Source organism: Pholcus phalangioides, unplaced genomic scaffold (genome assembly GCF_987345545.1).
Source record: "Pholcus phalangioides strain wild (caught in Gottingen) unplaced genomic scaffold, Ppha-v1.0 ptg000003l_1, whole genome shotgun sequence".
Lineage (NCBI taxonomy): Eukaryota > Metazoa > Arthropoda > Arachnida > Araneae > Pholcidae > Pholcus > Pholcus phalangioides.
The window spans coordinates 26831354-26858598 of record NW_028301596.1 but is presented as its reverse complement, the minus strand read 5'-3'; the positions used below and the strand labels follow the sequence as shown (position 1 = coordinate 26858598).

General features: G+C 38.1%; 1 protein-coding gene across 3 annotated transcripts in view; it reads left to right on the top strand.

The window, feature by feature from the left end:
* LOC149088344 (uncharacterized) overlaps positions 1–27245 on the top strand; it is a 636013-nt gene that overhangs the window by 1493 nt on the left and 607275 nt on the right. The window contains exon 2 of one of the 3 annotated variants that reach the window (XM_089247274.1): positions 4108–4136. Coding sequence is in view for 2 of the 3 variants with exons in the window: in XM_089247280.1 (XP_089103406.1) it covers positions 23740–23770 (31 nt within the window). In the remaining variant the exon portion in view is untranslated. Of the gene's footprint in view, positions 1–4107; positions 4137–23575; positions 23771–27245 lie in introns of those variants that run through there. The other 2 variants (XM_089247280.1, XM_089247269.1) reach the window with 2 other exon arrangements.

Sequence of the window (27245 nt, the reverse complement as noted above, 5' to 3'; positions counted from 1 at the left end):
TGATGAATTAATAGTAATAAGTATTTGAGTAAAACACTTATTTCGTTATGATGTTTCGCGCTGACGCACGGGGGTGCTGAAGCCCGCTTTGCCCACTGATCCACCTATCCAGGAGGGGTACTGGGGCATCATGACCCTGCACCCCTTTGGAGATGTCGGGACACTAACTAATGGCCTTGAGTACAAGTGAACCTAAACCTGAATAGGTGGCAGCATTTAGGAAAACGAATAAGTTCATTATAATTTTTTTATTCTTCAAAACAGGTTTTTACTGTTGAGAGAATAAATAAAATGAATTAAAAATAATTTATATATATATATATATATATATATATATATATTAATTCCTAATGCTAATGAATTTAATTTTAAACTGTTCAATTACTATATTAAGTAATTAATAAGCATAAAGAATTAATAAGTTAATTGGTTTATTAACAATAAAAACGGGCTTCGTCTTGGTAATGAGTCCCAAATAAAAACAATAGCATCATTTTTCTGGTTTTTACTATCTCACCTTGTCTCCGAGCTTGAACCGTGGCATATACATCAGAGTGGATGTAGCAACTGCACATTATATTAGCCCTCGAATAGAAAGAAGTTGGCCACCTATGATATAATAGTTTAATTTAATATCCACCACCTCAGATGATAATTGAATAAATGTATCATTAATGTGAACCTTTGCCGCTGTGGTGGTCGAGTGGTTATAGTGCCGGACTCGTGATGCGAGGATCCGGGTTCGAACCACCACAGTGGTGGTCGGCTGAAGTTGGTTTTCTGTGGTTCCCAACTTCAAGGCGCAAATGCGAGCCGATCTCCCCGTTAAAAAAAAAAGTCTCGCCACAGAGAGCAACAGTCCTACAACGGTAAATCATTCAACCATAACACTTCACTCATAGTTAGAAAAACTGAGGGCAGATGACAGCACTACACATAACAAGCATTACACAGAAACAAACTTTACGTCAGGTTGCACTACACGTACACGCACATTCCCGCATGTACCGATTCGTTGGGGGGTTCCGCGGGGGGTGCATGTGTGGTGTAGCAGTAGTGGGTGGGGCCTCCAAAAAATGGCTCGGGGATCCATGATGTTCTTAAGTCAGCCACCTCGTTGGGCAATTTGCCTGTTGTGGCGTCGTATTTGTATTTGCATCAAATCCAGTGAGGTGCTATGATAGGGTTTTCCGTAGTGTGTGGCGTGGCTTCTAGGGGCGTCCCGGCGATAAGAAGATATTGATTTTTTTTGCCTCTTTTTGCTTTGAATTGGTACTTTTATAATTGAAAACACCACTTAACTACAGGTCCGTCTTAGGAGCAAAATGGGGCCCCAGGCCAAATGACTTTTTTGAGGCCCTACTAGGCAAATTTTCGAAAATCTCAACCATATCAAATTTTTGTGAGGCACCCCTTTCTCTTGAGGCCCCTGGGCCATGTCCAGGTGGCCCCATGCCTTAAGACGGCACTGCTTAACTATTCTGTTCATGGTTTAACTGTTTAACTACCAGTTCATGGTATTACCAGTACATCATGAACTGGGCAAGTGAGCTGCGGGTGACATAAAACTCATTTTACTATAAGGCCTTATTGTGCCTTTATGGGGCCTGGGGCAGACTTCTATTTGGGGTAAGTAGACATCTGCCCACACTTTTTTGCAGGGTCCTGTTTTTGTGAAAATGTTCTTTATTTTTGTGAAATGTATCATTAATTTTGTACGAAATGAGCAATTTTGTAGGAAGTGACATAATCTAGTTGTTCTATCACAAAAGAAATGAAATTTCAAATTTATGGTTTCATTATTTTAATTTGTGAAGGGTTCATTTTTCTGATCCGGAATTTTGTGAAGTGTCCGGAAAACAGACCCGAATTTTGGATGAACAGACCCCTGGTTAGTGTAAATTTTTGTGGGGCCCCATTTGGCTTGGAGCCCTGGGACAGTGCCCCAGTGGCCCCAGCCTAGTTACATTCCCGATTTTCTATCACATTTTATTGTTGAAAATGCAAGTTTTTTTTAATCCAAGAAATACACACCGGAAGAGGATCTTTTTTTTTCTACCCAGAGAGAGAAGGGAGTGGCAAGTGAGAGGAGAAGGTGAAAGAACAGGTTTGAAGAGTTAATACGTCACAGTGCAGGATGGAAGTGCATCAGCGCAACTCTTTTATCAAACATAGGTGATGAGGCTATGTTGGATAAAAGATTTTACATCTCACGTAATGTATTGGCTCTTTTTCAACCATCTCAGATGATAATGAAATAAATGTATCATCAATATGGACCAACAAATCCATTGATGCCATGCATAAACAGTCAAGCCCGGATATAACCAAGTCGCACGGGAACGTGAAAGCATTCAACATTTCCGATATTTGTGAAAACCGATACACCATGAAACATTCGAGTTTAATGAGAAAAAATACTCAACCTATTCGCGATGGGTCTGTACGAGGAACAGGTGGACCTTGTACAGACTTGGAAATTTAAGAAAATTAAAATGATTTATATATGTAATACTTATATAACTTTAGATATTCACATAGGGGGTTTTAATTAATACCCTTCTACTGTAAATCAGTGTTTCTCAAAGTGTGAGTCGCAGCTTCTTGGGTAGTCACAAACCTTTACCAGAGGCGAGCTGTCAATATTGGTTTGTTCAGTACTTTGAAGTGCTACTAAGTATTCTGGGGAGCCGTGGGTAAACGTTGAGACAAGGGTGAAATGGAAGGCAAAATTTGAAAAATCACGGATGTAAGCGGTCCGTCAAATTGTTATACCGATAGTTCTGATGTTTACAAAGACTTTCTTTCAAACCGAGCACAACTCCGGTCTATCGCCATCGGGAATTTGCTATCGAATGAGTTTTACCGGGAATGTGAGCGTGTGCCTAACAGTCTCAGTGCGTATAAGGTGTTGTGCCTGATATTGCATTGCTGACATCAATATTTTAAATTAAGAATGAAGCGTAATGAGACTGAATATTTGAATTGTTGTAGGCCCGTAGCTCTCAATGGCGAGACTTAACGTGAGCTCGACTCACATTCACGGCTCAGAGTTTGAAACCAACTTCAGCCGATGACCACTGTGACGCATGGTTTACAAAGACTGGGGACCTCAGACACAAACCTGTAGTTATGTCGATCTTTCTTCGAGTGGTTCTGGAAATGAACAGAACCAGAGTTATCTATAGCTAGAGATAGCCATCTAGCTATAACGTTGACAAAACACACCTGAAGCCGATTTTCGCAATAGTACGGTAGTACTTCAGAGATTCAGGCTTTTTTCTTGAAATACAACTTCTGATTTTATCGAACTTAATCCATTAAAAAAAATCGATCCACCAGTGTGGCTCCCCATAGTAAAACTTGGAAACAACCCCCGTCCCCTTAAAATTTGCAGACTTTTAGATTGTTACCATGACCCTGCCCCGTCCTACCCCGATCTTGCTATATACCCATGTTTGTAAAATTTGAGAGCATCATGAGGCCCCCAGGCCGAGTGATGTTCTTGAGCCCCACTATCTGATTGCAAAAATATCAGAAGTATAAGCAGGGCCGTCTTAAGAGCATCATGAGCCCCCGGACAAATTATTTTTTTTGAGGCCCTACGTGGTGAATTCTTGGAAATTCCAACCACATTTCATTTTTGTGAGGCCCCGGGTCGTGCCCATGTGGTAAGAGGGCACTGAGTGTAAGGCCTTCCAATTTACATATATGATTTCCGTAAGTAGAGTATTTATCATTTCATATCTACCAACCAAATATATATAACAACATTTCATATCTACTAACCAAATAAATATACCAACATTTCATATCTACCAACCAAATATATATACCAACATTTCATATCTACCAGCCAAATATATATACCAACATTTCATATGTACCAGCCCAACATATAACCCAATTTCATATTTTCCTACCTCTATTGCTCACACAATCATCACACCCCACTCCACCTTGTCATTAAAAGTTAGCAACTGTGAACCCCCCCCCCCCCCACGATTGGGGACGTATTACTTTAAGATGACCCCTTATATCCGTAGATATAAATATGCCCATTCCTTATAACAATATTTTCAACGTTATTTCATTATTGTATTGCAGGTTCACTAGGACGGAATTAAATTCGTTATAACCGATAAGCGCATCCAAACGTTTGTTTTTCATTCATCTAGAGCATTGTTTCCCAAAGTGGGCAATATTGCCCCCCAGGGGACGATGGGACTATTCAAGGGGGCGATACTAGCTACAGACGCGATTGGGGGGCTACGAATGAGCATAAGGGGGCGATGGGAGGACGAGAGGAAAAAATAAGTTTTCGAAAACTGGGATCCTTTTCCGAAGAAAGCCTTCATAAATATCCGTGCCTATGGGCGAAAAAAAAACTAATATTTGCACTCAGTAGTTGTACTTGTTTCATCTGCTGTAATTGATCAATGAAACCTTCTGTCGCAGATTTCAACACCATCTGGGAATGACTGGTTTTGCTAATGACTATTCATTATTGGAGCTATCGTCCCTCAAAAAAGTGCAGCTGGTATCGGTGTTCTGGTTTCAGGGCCCCGAGACGATTAGGGGTTAAAAGCGGACGAGACATATGCGGACATGTCGGAAATCGGGACATATGCGGACATTTTATGTTTACCAATAATCAAACGTTACTGGCGAGTAATTCTGGCGATTTTTAAGGTACGTTCTCTGGTCGCGATCGGGTCAAAATCGGACATTTTATGTTAACCGATAATTTAACACTTATTGGCGAATGATTCTGGCGATTTTTCGAGCTACATTTTCTAAATGTGTTGAATGAGGGGGGGAGAATAAGTTCCTGGAAAGTTTGAAGAAGAATCAATATATGTCGGCTGCCGACCCCATGGGAGATTGTACTATGAAGAAGAATGAATTGACTGAGAGCTGGGAGGATGATTAGAGTCAATTGTCCCGCCTTGTTTTCTTCTGAGAAACGTCGTTTTCTAACATTGCCGTCCGTACCTCCAAATACGACTCTTATCCAGCCCATGGATAAAAAAGTAATTTTAAAACTTTGAGAGAAGGTTTAAATCAAAGGACTTTTAAGAAGGTGTTTTGCAATAATCTCTGCCTCAGAATTAACAATCGCTGACTTCTGCAAACATAATTTAATACACTACATTCCCCTTAATTTTTATTCATGAAGCTTTGCAAAAAGTGACTTACACAGGGACGCCGTTATCAGACACGGGGCCATCTCAAAAGTTTCGAGGCATCAAAAATGTTTAGGACACCCTTAGCCCCGATTTTATATATTTTGTGGGGTGGGGGGGGGGAGATCATCAGCTATTATTTCAGAATATGTAGGAATGCTGAGAAATATCCTAACAAAAAATTTTAAATACGCAATAAAATGTAAATAAAAAAAATTAATGATAATTCAGTACTTAAAGGTAGTTTCAAAGTAATGAGAGGAAACAATATTCCAGAAACTGATGAAAATTTCAGAATTGAGGAATTAAAAATAACTAAAAATGGATCCAACACCAATGAAAATTCAGAATTAATTAGAAAAATAATAGAATTGATTTTTTTTAGAATGAACGGAAGAAAAAATTCTAGAATTGATGAAAATTCGGAATTAATGCAAGAAATAATTTAAGAATTGATGGAAGCCTCCAATAAGTTACCGTGAGTGCGGGGCCCGGTGCAACCGCACACCTCTAAGGGTGGCTCTAGACTTACAGAACCATAAATTCCGTTTGGGACGCATTATAGCCAGATTGCTTTTCAGGCAGAAATTTCGAGTGCTTTGACACGTACACTGCTCAACACTAATTTTATTAATAAATAGTCTATAATTTTATTGCCAAATAATTTTTAGTGATTTCAGGGTAATTTTGAGTGCTGATTCTGTGTGTGAATCTGGCATTTTTTTTTTTCAAACGCTCTAATTTTTAACATAAAGTGAAAACTAAATTTCAGTAGTACTACATAAGCAGCACACAAATCGCATTTAAATCTGCGAGCAGTTTACATCACTAGAAAGCTTGAATCAATGGAATAAATCAATTTAATTATGAAAAGTAATCAATTTAATCATGAAAATCAATACATAAATTGGAAGATAAGTCAATAGTTGATGATACTTAGGGCCGGACTTGGGCAAGTGTGAAGGTTGGCCGCAACCGGGGCGTTAAATGTTAGGGGCCGCAAAAACGTGATGAAGAAAATACTTTGATTGCATTTTAATTTAAAAACTTCGTTTTCAACAAAGCGAATGCATTTAAACCTCGCTACAGCGATACTCAATATAACGATAAATTACTCTATAACGATATTTTTTCAAGCCTTGTTTGAAAATGCCTATACTCTAATGTTAAATTGTTACCTCTCGACATAACGATATATAATCCCTACATAATCTACAACGACATTTTTTCTTGGTCTGCAGAGTCGTTGTATCGAGGTTTCGCTGTAGCTTAAAATTTTGTCTAAAACCTTTAAAATTCAGACATCGAACCCTATTCCTCTTGCCTAGGGTTTTCACAGAACCCCTTCCTCCAAGTCAAGTAAAGGATGGAAGTGGATCTAGTGCTCCGGACGATGGGTTGCTAAATTATTCTTTTAAAATTTAAAAAATTACACAAGGCATACATAATGCATACTTGCCCGGCTGAAAGAGTATAAAGTTAAGGTCCTGGGTAGGTAATCGGTTCAATGGCCCGACAGCTCTCCAACCTTTAAATATCTGGGAGCAGCGTGCAATATCCTTCAAATTTATTTTCGAATGATTTTTTTATACGACCATGAAATAGTAGTTTGATGTTCATTCTGCCTATGTATACCTGGCGTGCTCCAGGGTGTTCATGGTTACTCAGGGATTAGGAAACTCAGGTTTTCGAGAGCCACAAAATGCTTAAGCCCGTCCTTGATAATAAAATAATGCGTATTTGTAAATCAATAAATGCACATCTTTAAAAACACTCCACTCAATTATCAGATTTCAATATGCATTCAATGAACGTCACACGAAACTTGTGGTACATTTATGTTCAGAATAAAAGTAAAACAATATATGTATGTATAATATACATTATACATATCGTATATACATTTATATATCGTATAATATATGGAATGAAAATAAGGGAATATACTTAGGATATCAGAATAGATCAATGCAGTAATGATATGCTCTATAATGTTGCATTTTGTCCACTAAAGTGAACACAAAATGATATTAAATTAATTCAAGGAGAAGTACTTGCATGATTTTCTGTTATGGGTTTTAAATGTCTTTCATAGGAGGCTTCGGTAGAGTAATCAGCCATCATACGCGAAGCTCGAGCTTGCCTTGATACTTCTGTTCCATTACTTTCATATCTTGATGAAACCGCCTCTCTCGTCATTAAAATGACTCAGATTGTCTGTGAAATTGGACCAAGTAACTAAGAAGAAAATGCGCCTTTGTGCTCATATTAACAGTATTTTTCAAACGTTTGAAAATTTTTAAATTCAAATTGCAAATTGATCGTATTTTACTGCAATTCTTCATCGTTCTCTGCTTTGTCAAAAAATTCTCAACAACCGATACGAAACATGATCAAACTGAAGATCGACCGGATTGGACGGATATTGATTAATATCCGTCAAAAATGCTGAGAATTTCGAATCTTTAAGAAATTTATGAATTTGAGAACCATCAAAAATCCCTGCTCACAGCTTTTCATTGTTCAGTCCAGGAAACGTTTTACAAATTAATTGGAAGCACTCGCCACTTTATTTATTGAGCACCTTTATCGAATTGTTTCACTAAGCCGAGTTTTATATGAAGTGTTGGGAGATGTATTTTGTTTATGAACCGCTGGCTCTCTAAAAATATTTTCTTTGTTGTCCCAGTAAGAGGTTCATCAGCTCAAGATCATGACAAATAACGAATGTCTGATGATGTGATATACGTAAATTTTGCGCATAAAATTTCGAAATTTCGCAAAAATAAATTTTTCTAAATCGGAGATTTTGCATTTATTCGCAAAAATGAACAAAACTAACGATACATTTTTCCTTCAGGTTCCATTTTGAAGCGAAGTAATAAAGTACTTAATTAAAAGATAATATTTCAGTAGTCTCTCCCCATATCTCCTTCAATAGTACTTCCCTCTGTGAGTAGTAACGGCGTTGTAGGTACATAATACAGTCGACTCTCAGTTTACGAAGTTAATTCGTTCCTGAGGTAGGTTGGCAAACCGAAACACATTTGCTCATAGGAATTAATGTAAAAATAGATTCATTCGTTTCTAAGACCCCGAAGATTCCTACAGTGTCAATTTTTACTTCTTCACGCTCAAGTGAATAACTCGAAACCTACTGAAATAATCATACTGACACTAAAAACACTTTTTTCCAGAGAAAATCCAGATTTTACGAGAAAACGGGCATATATGCTATACATGGGCAGAGCTATACCCATGTCTAGTCTGATTAATTTCATCTTTCATCTATTAATCTCAGTGTCAAAGCTCTCGAAATTTCTGCCTGCAAAGCAATCTGGCAACCTTGCGTTCCAAACCGAATTCATTTTATAAGTCACTTGCTGCCAAACTTCATCAATAAGTTCGATGAGCAATGTGGGACATTAAAATGATGTTTCTAGAAATCAGATAGTAGTAATTATATATGTGTCAGAGGTTATTGCAAAACGTGTTTCAAAAATTTCTTTGATGAAAACCGTCCCAAAATTTGAAATGACATGCTGATGTATGAGCTGAATAAAAGGAGTCGAATTCGGAGGAATGTATTTGAAAAAATCGAAATGCGGCCGTAAACACTTCAATTTCTCCATTATCATTTCGAATTTAGTCAAATATTTTCCTTCTTGCGTGTTCGTAAACCGAATCAATTTTTGTTGTTGATAAACCGAATTTTACGCAAACCGAGACGTTCGTAAACCGAAGGTTGACTGTATCAGCATTCTTGCTATTAGCGGGACTACGAAGACTTTGAATAACTGCCTTTGCAAAGTAGGTAGTAGAATTTCATGTGCATGGCCATCAACAAAAGGCTTTTAGATGACTACTGAAAGTAGTATGATTCTATTTATCAATGACTTCATACCATGCCATAACGTTGCAAAAAATATTATCTTGGAAAAGCTTCTTTCCAAAGTACAAAATTTGGGTGCAAAGTTGATGTAAGTGTTGTCACGGCGTCAGATAGGCCCAGCATAAAACCACTGTATATGCTGCAGAGGTTAATTTGTTGCGTCGAATATCGTGTAAAAAATAAATGTATTTAAACTCTTCTGCTGCTGTCAAACTTTTTTCTGTCTTTTCGAAAAAAATGGCTCTGACTTTTGCGTTCATGAGAAAATTAACTTGATGCGCAAAACGTGCGCGAATGGATATATAGTTTGGTCCTTCTATAAATAGTCAATAACGTCCATAATTTTCGGACAGAACTCAGAAACGGAAGGCAACTGAACTCTTAATTCACGAGTTAGAATTCAAAAGCATTTTACTCAGCAAAATCACGACCTATTTTCGCTTAAAATTGTAAATCTTCGAAATTTTGAGGAAAAGTTATAAAAATCAAAATTTTCGTATTTATTCATCTACATCGGCTAATTTCACTTTTATCGCATTTATTCCGTAAATATGAAAATTACGCTTCCTTAATGATGATATGAATGCAATAATATTGAGAATAACTTAGGAAAATAAATAAAAAAACACAAAAGTAAAAATTTGCCGCAAAAAATAGTGATTGCAGACTGCATTGGAATGTTGAGAATATATACTACCTCAAAACTAGTCATTTCGTCAAAACCAACACCAGTTTTGGAATCAGCAGCCCACTAAAACCTTTACCCTAAAACCGTTGAAGTTTCTTAGGTAAACCGATTTTTGTTTTGAGCAGTGTTATAGAGGATATTTTAACACTTCTAACGAAATTGGACATTCCCTGTGTCTGCCCCAGTCTGGCTGTCTCTCTCTGAGGGAATTCGCGCGTTTTTAGTTTATTCAAAGTTCTTTATGACTTTTTTTCAAAAACGCTATAGGCGGGATCCGAATTGGACAAAAACCGAGACTGTCATGTAAAACCAACAGATCTATCCACCCTATTTTGTAGGTTAACTATCATTCTCCTTCGACGAAGAAAAAGTTTACCCCCCCCCTCCCCCCGCACTCATGAGAAAATCTTCCGTACACTTCTGAATAGAATTCACTGCACACACAATGTACTTACAGTTCCCGTTTGAACTAGACTGGGACAGAAGGAGTCTTCTCCTGGGGTCTTCGGTGTACCTATACTGATTAGCTAAAATTTTTCACAAGCATCTTTATAGTTAATTTACTGTGCAATCAAACAAAAACTATAGCATTCATATATCTGCAAACCATGTCAGTCTCCCTTATAAAGATTTCATGGGTCTTCGCAGTCCTAATCTGTAACGAATTAAGTTATTGAATTAATAACAAAGCAAGGGAGATTGTCTCTGACTAGGCAGGTCCAAAGAAGAGAAACTAGAAAAATTATTGTTTTAATGTAATTATTATACAGTATGTCATCAAATGGAAGTAAGTTCCTTATGGCCGTTAACTGTTCATGTTTCAAATGCCGCTACACAAGTAGAACGCGGATGGGGCTCCAGCTTTGTGACCCAGGATAAACGTAGTATTTTCTTAACATTTTTTATTATATTTACCTTTAAATCAATGTAGCCCCCCCCCCCCCTCTCGAGAGTCGTTTTCTATCGTTTTTCGGTAATCCGAGTCAGTGCTGTGGGTTCTGAGCACCCATGGTAATTTTTGGCATGCATCCGACACCTGCAGAATCGATCAGAAAGCAAATTTATTTGTTTAAAACAAAGATGAGTACCTATTGGTTCGAAACACTTCCGAAACTCCTGATCTTAGTCCTTGGTAATTTGAGGTAGTCTCGGTGCCATTCACCCCAGATTTTCGACCAGTGACCCCAGTAATTTTTCTCGAACGGTTGAATATAAGCAAAGGGTGTCCGGCCTCCTCCTCCGGTCCATACTCCTCTGGAGCATTTGAAATAAATTTCTTAGTAAATGTAGTTATTCGTGCTCTTTACCCATTTTCGGACAAGTGTAACTAATGATGGTTCATCAATAAGAGCTGCAATGTGGATCAAGTTATCAAGCATAATCAAGAACAATAAAAAAATCCTGGACCACAAAACGGGTAAGTTTATTTAAACGTGGGACGTATAGTATAACTAAAATTCAATGTCAATCATTTGAATTTACAAATAATTTTATTTTCAATTAAAAACACCAATTTTATTTATGATTGTGTTGAATTTTGAGAAAATACATATTCGGCCGCCGAGTATTCGGTTATTCGCTCAAATCACTATTCGTCCCATCCTTAATAAGACAGTAATAGAATTTCAATTCTGAATCAATTAAGCATGAAGATCGCATGTATCTACTTGATCATTTCGATTCATTATGCTCAACTCAAAGATTTTTTAATAGACCACCTATTATATGCAAATGCATAAATATTAAATAATACAGTGGATCCCGCTTATAACGTTTTCCAAAAAACTGTCATGGAAAACGTTGTAAGCGAGAACCGCTTTAAATGGGAAATCTTAATGAGAATTACAGTCGATCCTGCTTATATAGTTTTCCCGCTTAGTACGACTTATTCTGGAGTTTCCAACTCACTAATTCGCTCTAAGATTTTCCATTTAAAGCATTTCCCCGCCTACAATGTTTTTGTGACAGGTTTTTTGAAAAAATGTTATAAGCGGGATCCACTGTACTTAGAGTTGAAACCACAGAAATAAGTCGTACTAAGCGGGAACGTTAAAAACGGGATTGACTGTAATCGGAATAAGTGTGTGTGTGCATAGTTTTAGATCACTTCATTAGAATAAAATCTTTTTCTAATGTTTCTGTCGAACTAGTTCACATGTTTTCTATATTATCATATTTCTATCCACGTGAGGCATCTGTGAGTTGCCGTGATTTTTATTGATTAAATTTAGTTCAGTTGATGTAGTTATTTTTCTTTTCCCACGATATATCTTGCATGTACGATCAATCGATATCGTTTATGTATATGATCGTATAAGTGCTCATTAATTTATGTATGATTTTATTAATTTTCCCTCTTATGAAACAATCAACTCCGTTTCGTTTGACAATGCCGTAGTCCACGTACGGTGCTGATAATACTCAGGCGACATTAGTTGTAGAGACCCTTCCTAGAATAGAAATCCCTCGGGATAAGGACTTATGATCACCTCCGCGCCGAGCCCGATAATAATAATAATAGTTCTACTGAAGCTATATATTTATTATTATAGTGTTGGTTATGTCGGCGTTTTTTTTTTTACGTGTAGCAATCCATCACTTGTCAGTGGTTCAAAGAGGACGGGTTTTTTTTTACTTGTTCTGGCGACTGGTAGACGACTCACGTCTTACATTGTTCAAATTTCATCAAAAGTTTCTCTGCATGTCTTTATAATGTCCATCAAAGAGAAAATCGCCACTTAGCAGCTTGGTGGAAAAATTAGGGATAAACCGCCAACATCGCCGGCTCGGCAAAATTTGTCCGATTTTGACCCGGCTTCTTGTTGTATCTATTTTGTCGCCATTTAACAGGTTGGAGAGACAAATGGGAGATACAGCGCCAACATCGAGGGCGCGGCAAAATTTGCCCGATTTTGACCCTATTTCCATGTTGTCCGCATATGTCCCGTCCGATTTTGACTCGCTACCCCCGAGACGATTCTCGTTATTATTTTTTTTTCACCTTATAAATTCAATACAGATTGTGGCCCACCAAAGAGCCTAGCCTCGGGACCCTGCGGCAAGGTGGGGGCATGATTTAAGCATCCCTGTTCATTCACCTACGGCTATGGCTTTTTTGCATTCTGGTTTTTTTTTTTTTTTAAAAGAACCGCTTGGGAACAGACACAAACATCAATGGTCAACGTTATTTCATTATTGAGACACCACTAGGAACCCCGACGCTCACTTTGAGGAACTGCCGTAATAGAAAATTTTTGTAATGCATTCGTTCAAGTTCCTGAATTACTTAAACCCAAAGATAACGTGTGGAAGTACCAATTATGAATTACAGATGAGCAGTCTTGAATTTTCGCGCAAAAAAAGTCACATACCTAAAGTGTTTGTTACACAACGGATGGCAGGGCCGTCTTAAGAGCACCATGGCCCCCCGGGCCAAGTGGTTTTTCTGAGGCCCTACCACGTAAATTATAGAAAATTTCAGCCAAATCTCACTTTTGTGAGGCCCGGGTAGGCCCATGCGTTAAGACGGCACTGAAGGATGGACCTCCATTTCATGGTTCAACCCTGCATATCAGCTTCAGCCACCTCGTTGGACAATTTGCCTCTTGGGCGCTTTGTGTTTCTATATGTGATTTCGATGGTGTCCGAAAAGAAATGAATGTTAAGCGGAAGAAATGTTTGTTGAATCCATACCGTAAGTACAATAATGTATATTTTTTTCAAAATTTTGATGTTACTAAATCCTCTTATATTGACCGATTTTCATGACTTATGTAAAACACTTGGGCAGTACTATCAGAGGCACCGACATAAAAAAAATATTGGAGGGGGCAGGGCGTCGGAAGTGTTTCGAACCTGTGGGTGCCCGTCTTGAGATTCATGTAGGAAATTTCGATTTTTGAATCAATTCTGAGGGTGCTCGGACCCATTCTACAAACTTCCGTGGGTGCTCGAGCACCCACAGCACCCCTGGCTCCGACGCCACTGGGAGGGGGAAAGGCATAAAGTTGCTTGTCGTCCCGTATACACGAGCCAAACGTGTACGCAGGACAGAGAGAACGTGCATTGCATTTTATTTTTAGAAATTAATTGCGAAGGGGGGGGGGGAAGCTCAATACCCCTTAAAAATTTTATTGGGGGAGGGGCGCAAAGGGCCTCAGCTCCTAGGTTTCGGTGCCTATACTATCTATTAATGCTTATCAAGAGCGCTATCCGTAACCGCACTGATTATGACAATAAGGATAAAAGGGAAATTTTGGTACTATCTCCGCAAACAAGCATCGTTTCTCGTTCGAATATTGCGAAGAATATGGGGGGGGGGGGGGGAATACACGCTCCTTCAGCATCGGATGATAGAAATTTCTTCTCGCAATGGTGTCGGTTTAGTAGAAAATTTATTAAAATTTATTTTTTTGACTTGAATTTTTTTTTTACGGTGACTTAGGTAGTGTTTTTCCTTGAAAGAAAACGATGCATTGTCATACGACCTTTCAAGAGTGATTTTACTCAATTCGAAATCGACTCATTCTTAAGCATCGTAGTATATTAATAGTATGATGAAATTACCTTTTTAGCAATGTAGAACGCAAAACATCATCGATATTCGTTAAAAATACACGGAAATAAACACCAATGAATTTCCGGGTATTTTTAGTGAACATCGTTGGTTTTTTGCGCTCTATATTGATAGTATTACTTAAGGATATATAATTATATTATCAATCATATCTCTGAAAGTATTTTTTATTGTATTTTTACGTTTAATTAGCGTGGTTGCATCCGAATTTTTTTCCTTTTAATATGTTTGAGCTGAAAGGGTTGAAATTCATTGCAGTCTAACGAGCTTTCAGATATATTCATAAAACAATGGTAAATATTTAGAATGATTGTCATTCAGAATTATATGTAGAAGAAACCAAAGAGGGAGAGAGTCAATTGTAGTCCCCCGATGCTTGTCAGTTTTAATCAAGAAAGAAGTGAGAGACCTGCGCTTGAAATAATGTAAAATTACATTTTCTTAAAATATGGACCTATATAATATCGCAGTAACTCTGGCGATTTGAAAAATAAATGGCAGCTAGCCGGAGTCCGACTTAGACACGAAGAGGTCCTGGGCAAGGCAGGAATTAGGGCCTCTGTGACTTGAGTCCAAATATTTTGTTTACCCAGCGAATATAATGCCGGGAAAATGTTTTGTATAGGAAATTATCTAAATAAAATATCAGATGTCTTCTTTTTTTTTATTCGTTCATTATCTTCCTTGGTGAGAAACTTCATTTTCTTCTAAGGAACCGTTCACACCCGAAATAACATGACAGAAAAAATAAGGTAATATAACAAAAAATACTCGCGTTCCAGTTCGTTTCAGAAGTTACTTGGTTAACAAACCAAAAGCACCAACTAATGTCTCATGAGCTCCCAAGATCGGTAATTTCAAAAATGAATTTATTTTAACGATGAAATTTTGAAACGGGCGCGGTAGCCCAGGTCGATAAGATACTCGCCTAAAGTACCAAAGGATGTTTAGAGGTGTTGCGAGTTCGATACCCGGTTCGTCCTTGTGAGAAAAACTTTCCTGACACAGGGGGACAACAAAAAACGGCGACTTCACCGCAGCAAGAAATTACTATCGCAGGGAGCCCCCCATCGAGGGGTTAGCGCTCCAACCTCTCGATGAGTGTAAAAAATGAGCCTGCCGTTCGGAATCGGCGATAAATTGTAGGTCCCGGTCTAATTAGCCCTCGTGTGCAGAAAATGACCGTGGTGCGACAAAAATGATCAAATTTTAAAACTTCGAAGGGGAAAAGTCAAAGCAGTAGATTGCCAGGTAAATTTGGTTGCCGACCCATGCTTCTGAGAGTGTGAACACGATTGCGTATTTAGTGCGTTACAACAACACTAATTCTAATTGGATAGCCATGTGCGCATATTTCTAAGACAGTCACTATAAAATCGAAACCTCCGAGTAGTTTGCATCAATTCCATATTAAATAAATATATATATATAATTTCTAATTAAGCCGTGTTGCAAGTGGCTTTGTTCGAACTTGAATAATAAGGATTGGCTGAATTTTATCATTAATGAAGTTTTATGCATTCACTGGAACTTACCATCAAAACCTTATTTTGTGTTCCATGTAAAAGTAGAACACTCAACTCCAACATGCGTTGGTGCGAATAATTTTGTATAAAATAAAATTTCTGTATACGCGATTTCATAGGAGTACGTAACACATGTTAAATGTAGTTTAAATTGTTTCAGGAATGTGTAAGGTGCAGTTGACAATGGGGAGAGGGAGATTAAAATAATATATGTATATTATATATGTAACCTCTCTGATCATCACTATTCCCAAGAGATCCTTACAATCTGAAAAAAATAACAATTTTCGATACTTTTCTTTTCAATCTCCAACAATATCAATTATCACATTTACAAGAAAAATTGGCAGAAATAACATTAAAAGACGGTGTGACATTCAAATTTGAAGATGGCTATTAACTTTTCTTTCTGTAAAAGCAAATACCGTGCCTGGAATTTATGGGGATATACAGAGAAATCTCCCGTAACGGACACTCCCTGTTTTTAGCGGACACCTCCAGTTATCAAACACTTTTTGAATTATGCCAACGGGACTCCGGACTCCCGTTGAGACTGATTATTTTACTATCCATTAACGGACACTCCTCGTTAGCGGCGAAAATTTTCGGTCCCGTGAGTCAGTGCCGTCTTAACGCATGGGCTCCTGAAGAAAAGAGGGGGCTCAGAAAAACAAGAAGTAGTTGAATTTTTTGAGAAGTTCGCAGGTAGGGCCTCAGAAAAATCACTTGACGGGGGTCCATGATGCTCTTAAGACGGCCCTACCGTGAGTGTCCGTTATTGAGAGGTTCTAATGTAGCTGAACATTTTTCATGTGCGAGACATTTCAATGCAGTCACAAATCTTTCGAAAAAAATCGAAATCACCTACAGATATTCAATTGTGAGGATTTGAGAACACTGCATAGTAAAACCAAGCGACAATCATCACACTTAGAAAACATCTATTAATAAAATTATTTTTATTAAAACTAAGTAATAATTGTAGTTTTGCGCATTAATGGATATTTTTTGTGTGATGTGAATATTACTTTGACCACAATAAATGCAACTAAATGCATATGTTTTGTGTTATATATGCATATGTTTATTATTATATAATTCACAAATTTAATTTTTTTTGTTTTGCAATGAAGTTTACTGTAATTTTCTTAATTGTAATTATTTTAGAATTTCTAACCCTTTTTATACTAGAAATGTTTCAGGAAAACATTTATGCAAAAAAATCGAAAATTCGCCACTGCATCTTTCAACTTTTTAATGTGGGTTTTTAACATCTCTTCCAGGGGGGCGATGAGAAATTTTGTTTTTGAAAATGGGGCCATGGGCTGAATAAGTTTGGGAAACACTGCCCTAAATCCTCATCATCGTCCATTAGTTGCCCCCTGTGGTGTCGGTCGCAAACACTACGTTTTTCGATTCGGTCGCAAATAAGACGACACCGGAATATGTCACCTGGAGGCATCCGTCCATATGGGAACCCCATCTGTCTCGAAAACTACATTCTTTTGACCCCTGCTTTCTCCCGCAGAAGAGAAAAGAAACATTATTTTTGACGCTGCCGGTCAGGGCTTTGGTAAAAGTTTTTGTGCCTGGGTCTTATTTGCTCCGCGCACTAATGGCGGATCATATGGAGCAACTGACCTTGGTCTCCAACGAAAAAACAGCCTATAAAGATTAATGGATGGCCATCAGTGAAACAGGGACGCGGACAGAAGCAGTTCCATAGGTGATCCTAATTGGAATATAAAGAAATTACAGTGGTAAAGAAATCTGCTATAGTGACGGGGAGAATAGCTTTGTTTGGAGCCACTTGAAGTAAAATCCTTTTTTTTTCCCTAAAAAAACCACATGTTGAGATAGGCAGTTCCACAGTATTTTATGGTTTGTGTGGACCACATTCGGTTCTGCATGTACAGTATAACCTTCTGTTAGTGGAACATGTTGTATTACAAGAAAAAACGAAAAATTCAAGTTCCATGTGATTCCGCACAGTTTCCTGATAGAAAAAGTAAGCAATATATTAAATACAGTTACACGTTTTTGATAAATTCATATATTTTAAGCATTTTCTTCAATGATCATTTATTCAGAATCTTCAAAAACAATCTAGATTTTGGAGATCTCTAATACTTATAATCACAATAAAGCGTAGTAAAAGAATTTTTTTTTTCTGTTAGACATCAATAAATTAATAAAACTTACCACGTTTCACTTTTCAATCATATTTAAAATTAGTTAAGAAAAACTTAAACTCCATTTGGCTTGCGTACTTGGGACAGTGTAACAATATTTGAATCGAGTTTTTATTAAGAAATTTATGCAACTAAAAAAAGTTATTATTTTTCTAATTTAAAACCTGATGTATGACACAATATATGAGAGTACGATACGAGGGAAAAGACATGGTGACAACGAAAAAAGACCGCTTCAGTGAAATGTAATTTGATTTGGAGGGAAATATACACTGTATCATAAAATACAAACAAATACAGGGCTTGACAAAAAAATTTAGGCACCAGCCAAATTCCGTAGGAGCCAAGTATGGTTTTTTCACGAGAAAAAAGTGTTTTAAATAATCTTTTTTCAACCTTTCTGGGAATTGATGACCTCTTCCCAGGGCCGCAACTACATACTTTGTCACCTGGGGAAAGCCGGAATTTTGGCGCCCCTTGCATGCAGAAGCAGTTAAAGGGTGTATTCGACTCCCATTTTGCATTTTCTCCAATGATAATTTATTCAGAATCTTCAAAAACAATCTAGATTTTGCAGCCCTCTAATACTTATAATCACAATAAAGCGTAGTAAAAGAATTTTTTTTTTCCTGTTCGACATCAATAAATTAATGAAACTTACCACGTTTTATTTTTTCAATCATATTTAAAATTTATTTAAGAAAAACTTACACTGTCCCAAGTACGCAAGCCAAATGGAGTTTAACAATATTTAAATCGATTTTTTATTAAGAAATTTATGCAACCAAAAAAGTTATTATTTTTCTAATTTAAAACCTGATCATGTCTCCCACAAGGGGTGGGCTGGCAAGGTTCCAGCCCTGGGGCCAAAGACTATTTTCATTTTTTTTTGTTTTTCACGCTGTAAATACATCATAAGAGGGCCCGTGAAAGTCTGGTGCGGGGGCCCGCAAACGATCCCAGCCTAGGGCCCTACTCCAGGATGTGGGGGCCATGAACCTGATATATGACTCAATATACGCGAGTAAAATAAATCTTAAATAAGTGAAATGTAATTTGATTTTGAGGGAAATATACACTGTATCATAAAATATAAAATAAATACAGGTCATTGCGAATCAGAAAAAAATTTAGGCACCAGCCAAATTCCGTATGAGCCAAGCATGGTTTTTTGACGAGAAAAGTGTCTTAAATAATCTTTTTTCAACCTTTCTGGGAATTGATGACCCCTTCCCAGGGCCGCAATTAGATACTTTGTCACCTGGGACAAGCCGGAATTTTGACGCCCCTTGCATGTAGAAGAATCAGTTAAAGGGTGAATTTGACTCCCATTCTGGTCAAGCGTCCGGAGCACCAGACCCGCGTGCTCTCTCTCTAGTTGCGGCTGTACTCCTTTCCATGTTGGAAGACAGTTAATTATGAAATCGGAAAATTTTGAGCCATCCCTAGATTCTGATTTAGCAATCACATATACAAAATTTTAGGTGCCAATATAGATTTTCCAGTCGCCATGGTGACCTGGCGCCTGGGATTTGTCCAACTCTGGAATAAATAAAGATTTATATACTGTATATATTTTTTGTATATTTTTATTTGCATTCTTTGTATATAATCGTTTTCGTGACCCCGTCCAGGGATTTCGGGATTCATGAGATCTGGGGGGCCCATGGGATATACTCAGATTTACAGCACAACTAGATCTGTTATAAATTGCCTATGGCGATAGACCGGAGTTGTGCTTCTGGAGCCATGGTTCCATTTGGAGCAATATTTTTGTTTGGAAATCAAACAGCCACGGTTGCTACCTGAAAGGGGGTGTGCCACGAGATCGGCCAAGACAGGGTGCCGCTGTATACAGTATTTCCAAGGTAGAATTGGCGGCTCGTGGGGGGAAATTCGGGGGGAAGTGCCAAAAACAAATTTTCATTCTTGGTAGGAGCAGTGGCGGATCATGATTTTGGGAGGCCCCAGGCGCAACCTGATCTGGAGGCCCCCCTATCAGGGGCGGATTAAAGGTAGGGGCTGTCACCCCCCCCCCCCCCCCGAGAGCAGAAAAATTAAATGGGAAAAAAATGTTTTCTACGTTTTTGACTGAATAACAAACCAAGAAAATAAATTTGCTTAAAAAAGGGGGAAAGAAGGGCAGAATTTCTTCCAAAAAAAATCGTCCTGAAAAATTGAACACATGGTCACAACCACCGCCCCCACCCACAAATTTGCGTTTATCCACCACAGCACCCTTTTGGCCCTAATAAGAACGAGATGGTTCACTAAAATGAACAATACTATGAAAATCATAACTTTTTTTTTATTTTTGCATCACCAAAACCATAAACACAAAAATAAGATAAGGAAATATAATGATATTCTCTGGTACTAGATGAAAAATAATCACACTCCCATTAAAAAAAAAAAAAATCACAGTAAAATTCTGCATCATATTTTTAGTAATCTAAAATGTCCGTCCTGGTGCCTTCAGCCACACGGCAAAAATGGAGATCCGTCATAGTTTTAGTAATTTAATATTCTAAATGATATTTATGTCATTCAGCATTCATTTCAAACCCAACTTTTTTTTTGTCATATGGTCGTATGGTTCCAGTCATAGATTGCAAATGAATATGTTGTTTGAACCAGCTTATAGTATTTCATTCAAACAAGTGGGAGACAAAATCACAATAAGAGTTCTACTACATTCATTTTAATTAGTACGAGTGTCTCTTCCTGTCGATGTCGCCGCTTGCCGATAGCCATCTTGCCATCCATTATACTGTATACGAAAGCTTACACCAAAGCTGTCGTATTATCGGCGCCCATAAAAGCATTTAATACTGTGGAATAATGAGACATCTGTTTATGCCTTCACTCCAATTTTCATTTCGGACAGACATTAGGACCTGCTGTTCTCACCCCTCCTCCTGCTTGTGCCCTTAGGGAAATACTGTTTGAAAATGACCCTCCCTGAATGATCGCTTTGAAATGTCTCTTCTTTCTTTGTCGGGGAAGAACTGGCCCTTGAGAGCTGCGTCTTGTAAATTCAAGGTTTCTAGAATATAAATTGTAAGTTGTAAATTGTTCTTTTCTTTCAGTTCCCGTTTTTCTTCCATAACTCTTACTTGTAATAACTTGTAATACGTACAGTATATATAAAAAAAAAAAAAAAAAATTGCGGTTAAAAAAAAAAAAGGGAGAGCAGATACTGTACTTAGTTCAAGAGATTTGTTGATGCGCATGTAAATTCATATGTAGGATGAAGCACACAACTATTTGGAGGCCCCCCGCTCTGCCGAGGCCCCAGGCGCGCGCCTCATGCGCCTGTGCGGTAATCCGCCACTGGGTAGGAGCCCTGTTAGCCCCCCATTAATTAGTTAGGGGTATGATTTTTAGATCCCTAGTTTAAAGGTAGTCCTGCGCATGATCACGTGGGCTCGAACATTTTTATTTCGGTTCTTCCGAAGGATTTCAGGAGGGTCAGTGATCTTGGATGAGGAAACGATTCACGTTTTATTCTTTTATTATATACCGAATATTATTCTTTAAAGGGGTATGAATCTAGGACCATCACAAGGGTTCCGTGTGACAGAAGACCCCCTTTCTCAAACCGATACTAATCTCTTTGTTTTTTCACTTTCCATTTTGTTGAAGCAGACCAGACCTAGGCAGTTCCGAAAGGTGCGCTCACACCTGGCCGCAAAATGTAGGGGGGGGCCGCAATTTTCGTGAAAGAAAACCTTTTCTTCTGAAATGGCGAACTTAATTTTTTTCCCTTCTGAAACTTACATTTCGTGGGAGAAGAAACAGCTTCCAGTTTCAAACCCTGATAACATGGAAAAGTGGCCCTGGCTATTACAATTACCGTATATACTCGTGTATAAGCCGAGTTTTTCTGTAGAAAAATTCGTTCCTCAAGTGGGAGGGCGCGTGGGGGGGGGGTCGGCTTATACTCGGGTCAGTTTTTGATGAGAAAATATCGACCCCCGCAATCAGTAGTCATTTTTGTAGCAGTGTTCGAGAAACCGGCATTATTGGTATGGGATATGTCAAATCCCATGTATGATATATATAGGGGTCCCCATAAGGTCAAAGCCGAGGCAAAGAAATCGAAAACATCATTGGCTTTGATACCATGTGGGATAGGTCAAAGGTCAACACTTAAATACCTGAGAACGGAAAGAGATGAGAGGACCTAGATCCCCATCATCGTCCCTTAGCTGCCCCCTGTGGTTTCGGTCGCAAACACTGCGTTTTTCGATTCGGTCACAAACGTCCCGGTTGGAAATAAGACGACACGTAAGTCCTTTAAGCGTCGCTTTGACTATGTACTGAAGTCACCTGTACTGAAGTAGCATGCTCCGTCTCTGCAACTGCCCAGGAGCGAGGCGAAGTACACACACATATATATCTAGGCGAATTCCGAAAAATAAAAAGCCATGCATGCCAATTTGTGTGAAGAACACAAACACGCACACGAGTGGGCAGCCAGATGCATGGTCCCCACATGGGGGGGGGGGCCTGACAGGGCTCCAGCCCTGGGCCCGGGAGTCAGGGGGGCCCGTGGAAAGGTCTTTTTGATTTTTTTTCTTTCAGATATGTCCCATAGGAAAATAAACAGGACTCTTTAATATCAATCGTATCAATTTGTGTGTGTACTCCTATGGACGGATATCTTGAACTACGTACCTTCTATTCTCATTGAAATTTTTTTTAACTATACACATGTACAAGTAAACGAAAAAAAAAAACGGAAAAGAACATTGTACAAGGGTACAACCCCCCCCCCCCTCGGGTGGCAGTCGTTCTCCTAGTTCTTTCTCGCAGGAAGGAAGGGCATTGTGATGGTCATGGCTACTGACATCAAGGACACCAGCATTTTGTGTGTCCTCAGGGCTACCACGCGACCCCTGCTGTTTCAGTTCCTAGAAGGCCATAATGTCTGGAGAGAATGAAAATTGGGGTAAACAGACGTCGTATTCCACAGTGAAATTGCTTCTGGGTGCCGATAAAGCACATGAACCCCCCTCCCCAACATCCTGGAACAGGGGCCCCGTAGGCTGCGCTGTTCAGCGGACCCCCCTCTATAAAGTGAACTAATAGTGGGAAAAAAAGACAAAAATAGTCCAGGCCCCAGGCCTGAAGCTCCGCCAGCCCCACTCTCGTGGGCGGGTTATGATACTGAGACAGCTTTGCTGCAAGCTTTTGTATACAGTGGATCCCACATTACTTTTTCCTCCTTGGGTCCTGCGACTCTCTGGTGCCAACTCTTATTACTGATACTCATCGAGATTTCTCGCTTAAAGCGTTTTCCCGCAAAAAGTATTGTACGAAATGGCTGTAATGACGTGTGTACTGAATCACGTGATTTCGCTCACGGCCCCTCTAGTAACCCCCTCCCTCTCCCAGTCCGAACAAATCAAGGGGTTTTTTCCGAGTATTTATATATTCTAGAAACCTTGGTTTTTTCCTTGCTTCTGAAAAAAAAGGCTACATTTTGCATCGGCCTTTTTTATTCGCTGTACTGTCTTGAGTGAGGACACATCTCCTCTCGAAACTTCTATTCAGAGACATATTGTGACAGAAAAATATTTACGGTTCGCGTCTGCAAAAATACAGTTCGAAATCTTTTAGTAAAATAGTTGAACGAGTTTGCGTACATAAAGGATTGATTTTTTTCCCACGCGGATGAATCCTACGGTTCTAGCCCAAAAGAACGGTAAGCAAAGCTAAAAATTTGAATTTTTGTTAAATTTATATTTTGAGCATTAACAGTTAACTATAATAAATCTATGTCAGAAGAGTTTGGCCCTGCATCGAGGCCAATTGCGATGTTTGTTGAATTGTGTTTCATAAAGTTTAAAAACGCTTATTTTTAATAGGGCATATCTACAAATTTCAGAGTAACCTCGTTCATACGTCACTCAGTTATACGACTTTCATGTTTATACGACGTTTAACTTTGGTAGCAATTGGTAACAATACATTTTAAACAACAATACAACAAATAAATTTTAATGTTAAAATATTTCATTCATTTATTTAACGTAAAACCTCAATTATTCGACGTTTTAACTTCGACTCAAACTCGGAAACTTTTGAAAAAAAGAGAAACGTAATTTATATCCATCAAATGCGCACAAAATTTTTGTATGCAGTGAAAAAGCGTTGCTGCAACAGTTCTTGCATATTGTCACCGCAAAAGACATAAATTTTAGGGTGATTGCTGACGTATACGAAAATTGCGAGTGAGATCACTGATGACTAGAGCTCGGATTATATGCAAATGCGTATGTGCATATGCATTTGCATATTTTGGCCTTTTTTAGCATTAATGCATATAAATGCATAAAATCAAAGAATTTTCAGTATAAGTGCATATTTTTGGAGATTTGTTTAAGCTCACTCAATTTTTTTAAATAATTTTTTTGGGTTTTTTTTTCACCCCGCAGGTGAAATTTATGAAGTATTTTACGAATAATATTAACCGTTTTATTGTAAAGGCTATTTCTAGAGATATGTCAAAGTGTTAAATTTTTTTAGAAATAGTGTCGAAATTCTTTTGTTACTGGAATTTTCGTTATTGAGCAGCTACAACAAACTGAAAATTAAAAAAAGGCTTCAATAAAAATATGAAGATATTTGCATATGCGATATATGTAGCTATATGAGGGGGTATTTTTTGTAAGTAAATACATATGCACTAAGAAATAAAAAAGATGCATTTTACAAACACATCAGCTTATTTTTTGCATGATTTTCTCATTTTTTTAATACATATTTCGGAATTTTTGACTTTTTGAGATTTCCAATGCATATTCTGGGGTGTTTGATGGACATTTTGGTATTTTAAGTACAAATTTTTGCATTTTTAAATGTGTGTGTGTGCATATTTTTTGCATTTTTAAGTGCATATTTTTCGCATTTTAAGTGCATATTTTTGCATTTTTAAATGTGTGTGTGTGCATATTTTTTGCATTTTTAAGTGCATATTTTTCGCATTTTAAGTGCATATTTTTCGCATTTTAAGTACATATTTTTCGCATTTTAAGTGCATATTTTTCGCATTTTAAGTGCATATTTTTTCATTTTCAAGTGCGTATTTGCATATTTGTAGAGCATATTTTGCCACTTTTTTAGTGCATATAATCCGGGCTCTACTGATGACCATTTAGAGTGGACACTTGGGTGATTTGTTTATTGCCTCTTTCTGAGAATACGCAGATGTGGGGAGTCCCGAAATGGGTTTCAATTGTTTTGACGGCCATACGACCTTTCAGAATTTTTTCTCTCCCTATGTTTTCAACGTTATCCCGAGAGGGTGAGAAAGTTTACTGTAAGCATTTGGGGGGTACAGCTCTGCCGAAAATAGACAGATACGGTACACATGCACAGAAAGTTCTTTCGATAATTTCCTGTAGAACTTTCTTTCGATGTGGTGCTTCGCTTGCTGACAGGGCCGTCTTAAGAGCATCATGGGCCTCCGGGCCAATTGATTTTTTGAGGCCCAACCTAGAGAATTCTCGAAAATTTCAATTACTTCCCATTTTTGTGAGGGGCTCCCCCCCTCTTCTCTTGAGGCCCCCGGGCCGTGCTGGGGTGGGTCCATGCTTTCAGACGGCACTGCTTGCTGACTGTGTCAAATTCGTCGTTCGCAATGTCGGAAAAACACAAAACACTCTCTCTAAAAAACTGGAAATTTTGGAATAATTCAACAAGAATTTTAAATTGATAACGAAAGTTCATCTTGCAAACAGGTCCGTCATTTAGATGGTCCCCCCCCCCCCCGGCTTTTGAAAATACACTAAAAATGGTATATATATATATACATACATTGAGTACATGTGTTTTGACCCCCCCCCCCCCCCCCCTCTGGAAAAAGTTGAAATGACGGCCCTGCTTGCAAACCAGTTGAATATGTTCGTTTCAACTTTTTGAAACGATTATAAAGTAGAGAAACAACCAAAGATCAAGCTCTTGATTGAAAATCATCTACTGCCAAACAAAAAGTCCAAGATGGGGAAATTTTTGCAAGTCGAGAAGATTTTGTTACAATTTTGTACCCAATGTCGTGTCCCAAAGGTAATGTTGTGCCAAATTTTATTTCTTTAAATGATTTGAAATGTGATTTAATTTCCTCTCAAGTATGAAATGATATTTTTTAAGAACAGAATTGGAATGCAATTAAACACATAGAATTTTATAACATTTTATATGTATGGGGGGGGGGCATAATTTTTTAAAAAGGCTCAGTTATTCACTTCGACATACACATAAAACGTGTTTTATAAAACGTTTTGAATCGGCCTCTTGAACGTCGTATAAACGACTGTACAGAATTGTTAAGTTGCTCAGTTGAATAGATGAAGTGAACACAAATATTTGAATTATTTCAGTTCAATTTTTCAGGCTGGTGCTTCAACCAACGCAAATGAAAATAGTTTTCAGTATTATTACTTTAACTCTTTAATTCACTAAATTCTTTTTGCACGCCTGTAGTGAATCGCCTGGCGTAACGGAATCGCTTCGTTTTATCAAAAAAATCATTGCATGGAATAACTTCACGTTAGAGCAGGGCGTCTCAAACTTTTTCCACCCTTTCCGCTATTCAATGCTTATCCGCGAGCTCCACCGGTTCCCCAGAGCTGTTAAACAAAGAATATTTTCAAAAACCTCACACCATGACAAAGGTTGGAGGCGTACAGTTTGAGAACCCGTGCGTTATAGGAATAATCTTTGATGTTCTAAATTGAAGTTAAACGTTGGGATAGAAATTTTGTTTTGTGTAAAACACGTTTGAAACTGGCATAGCTGCCAAGTCTCCCGAATTTTTCGGGAATCTCCCGAATTTTAGCTTCATCGCTCGACCTCCCGAAAAGTTCTTAAATCTCCCGAATTTTTACGAAAATCACAAAAATCCCTAATTGTCCCTAAAAATTCCCTACTTCATTAAAAAAAATCCCCACTTATGAAAACAATCCCTAAGAAATTTCTTGTGGGGCATGAAGCCTCTTTTTTTTCCCTTTCGAAATGACGTCACACGTCGTAAATGGGGAAAAGTTTTACAAACCCTCTGATGGTAACAAGAAAGTTGTTCGTCTTATCGTGCAGGGAAATGGCTTAGCAGCCAATAGTCCTGGATAATAATTGAAGATTATAGTGACGCGCATGTGATCAAAATTTCTTTTGTTGAA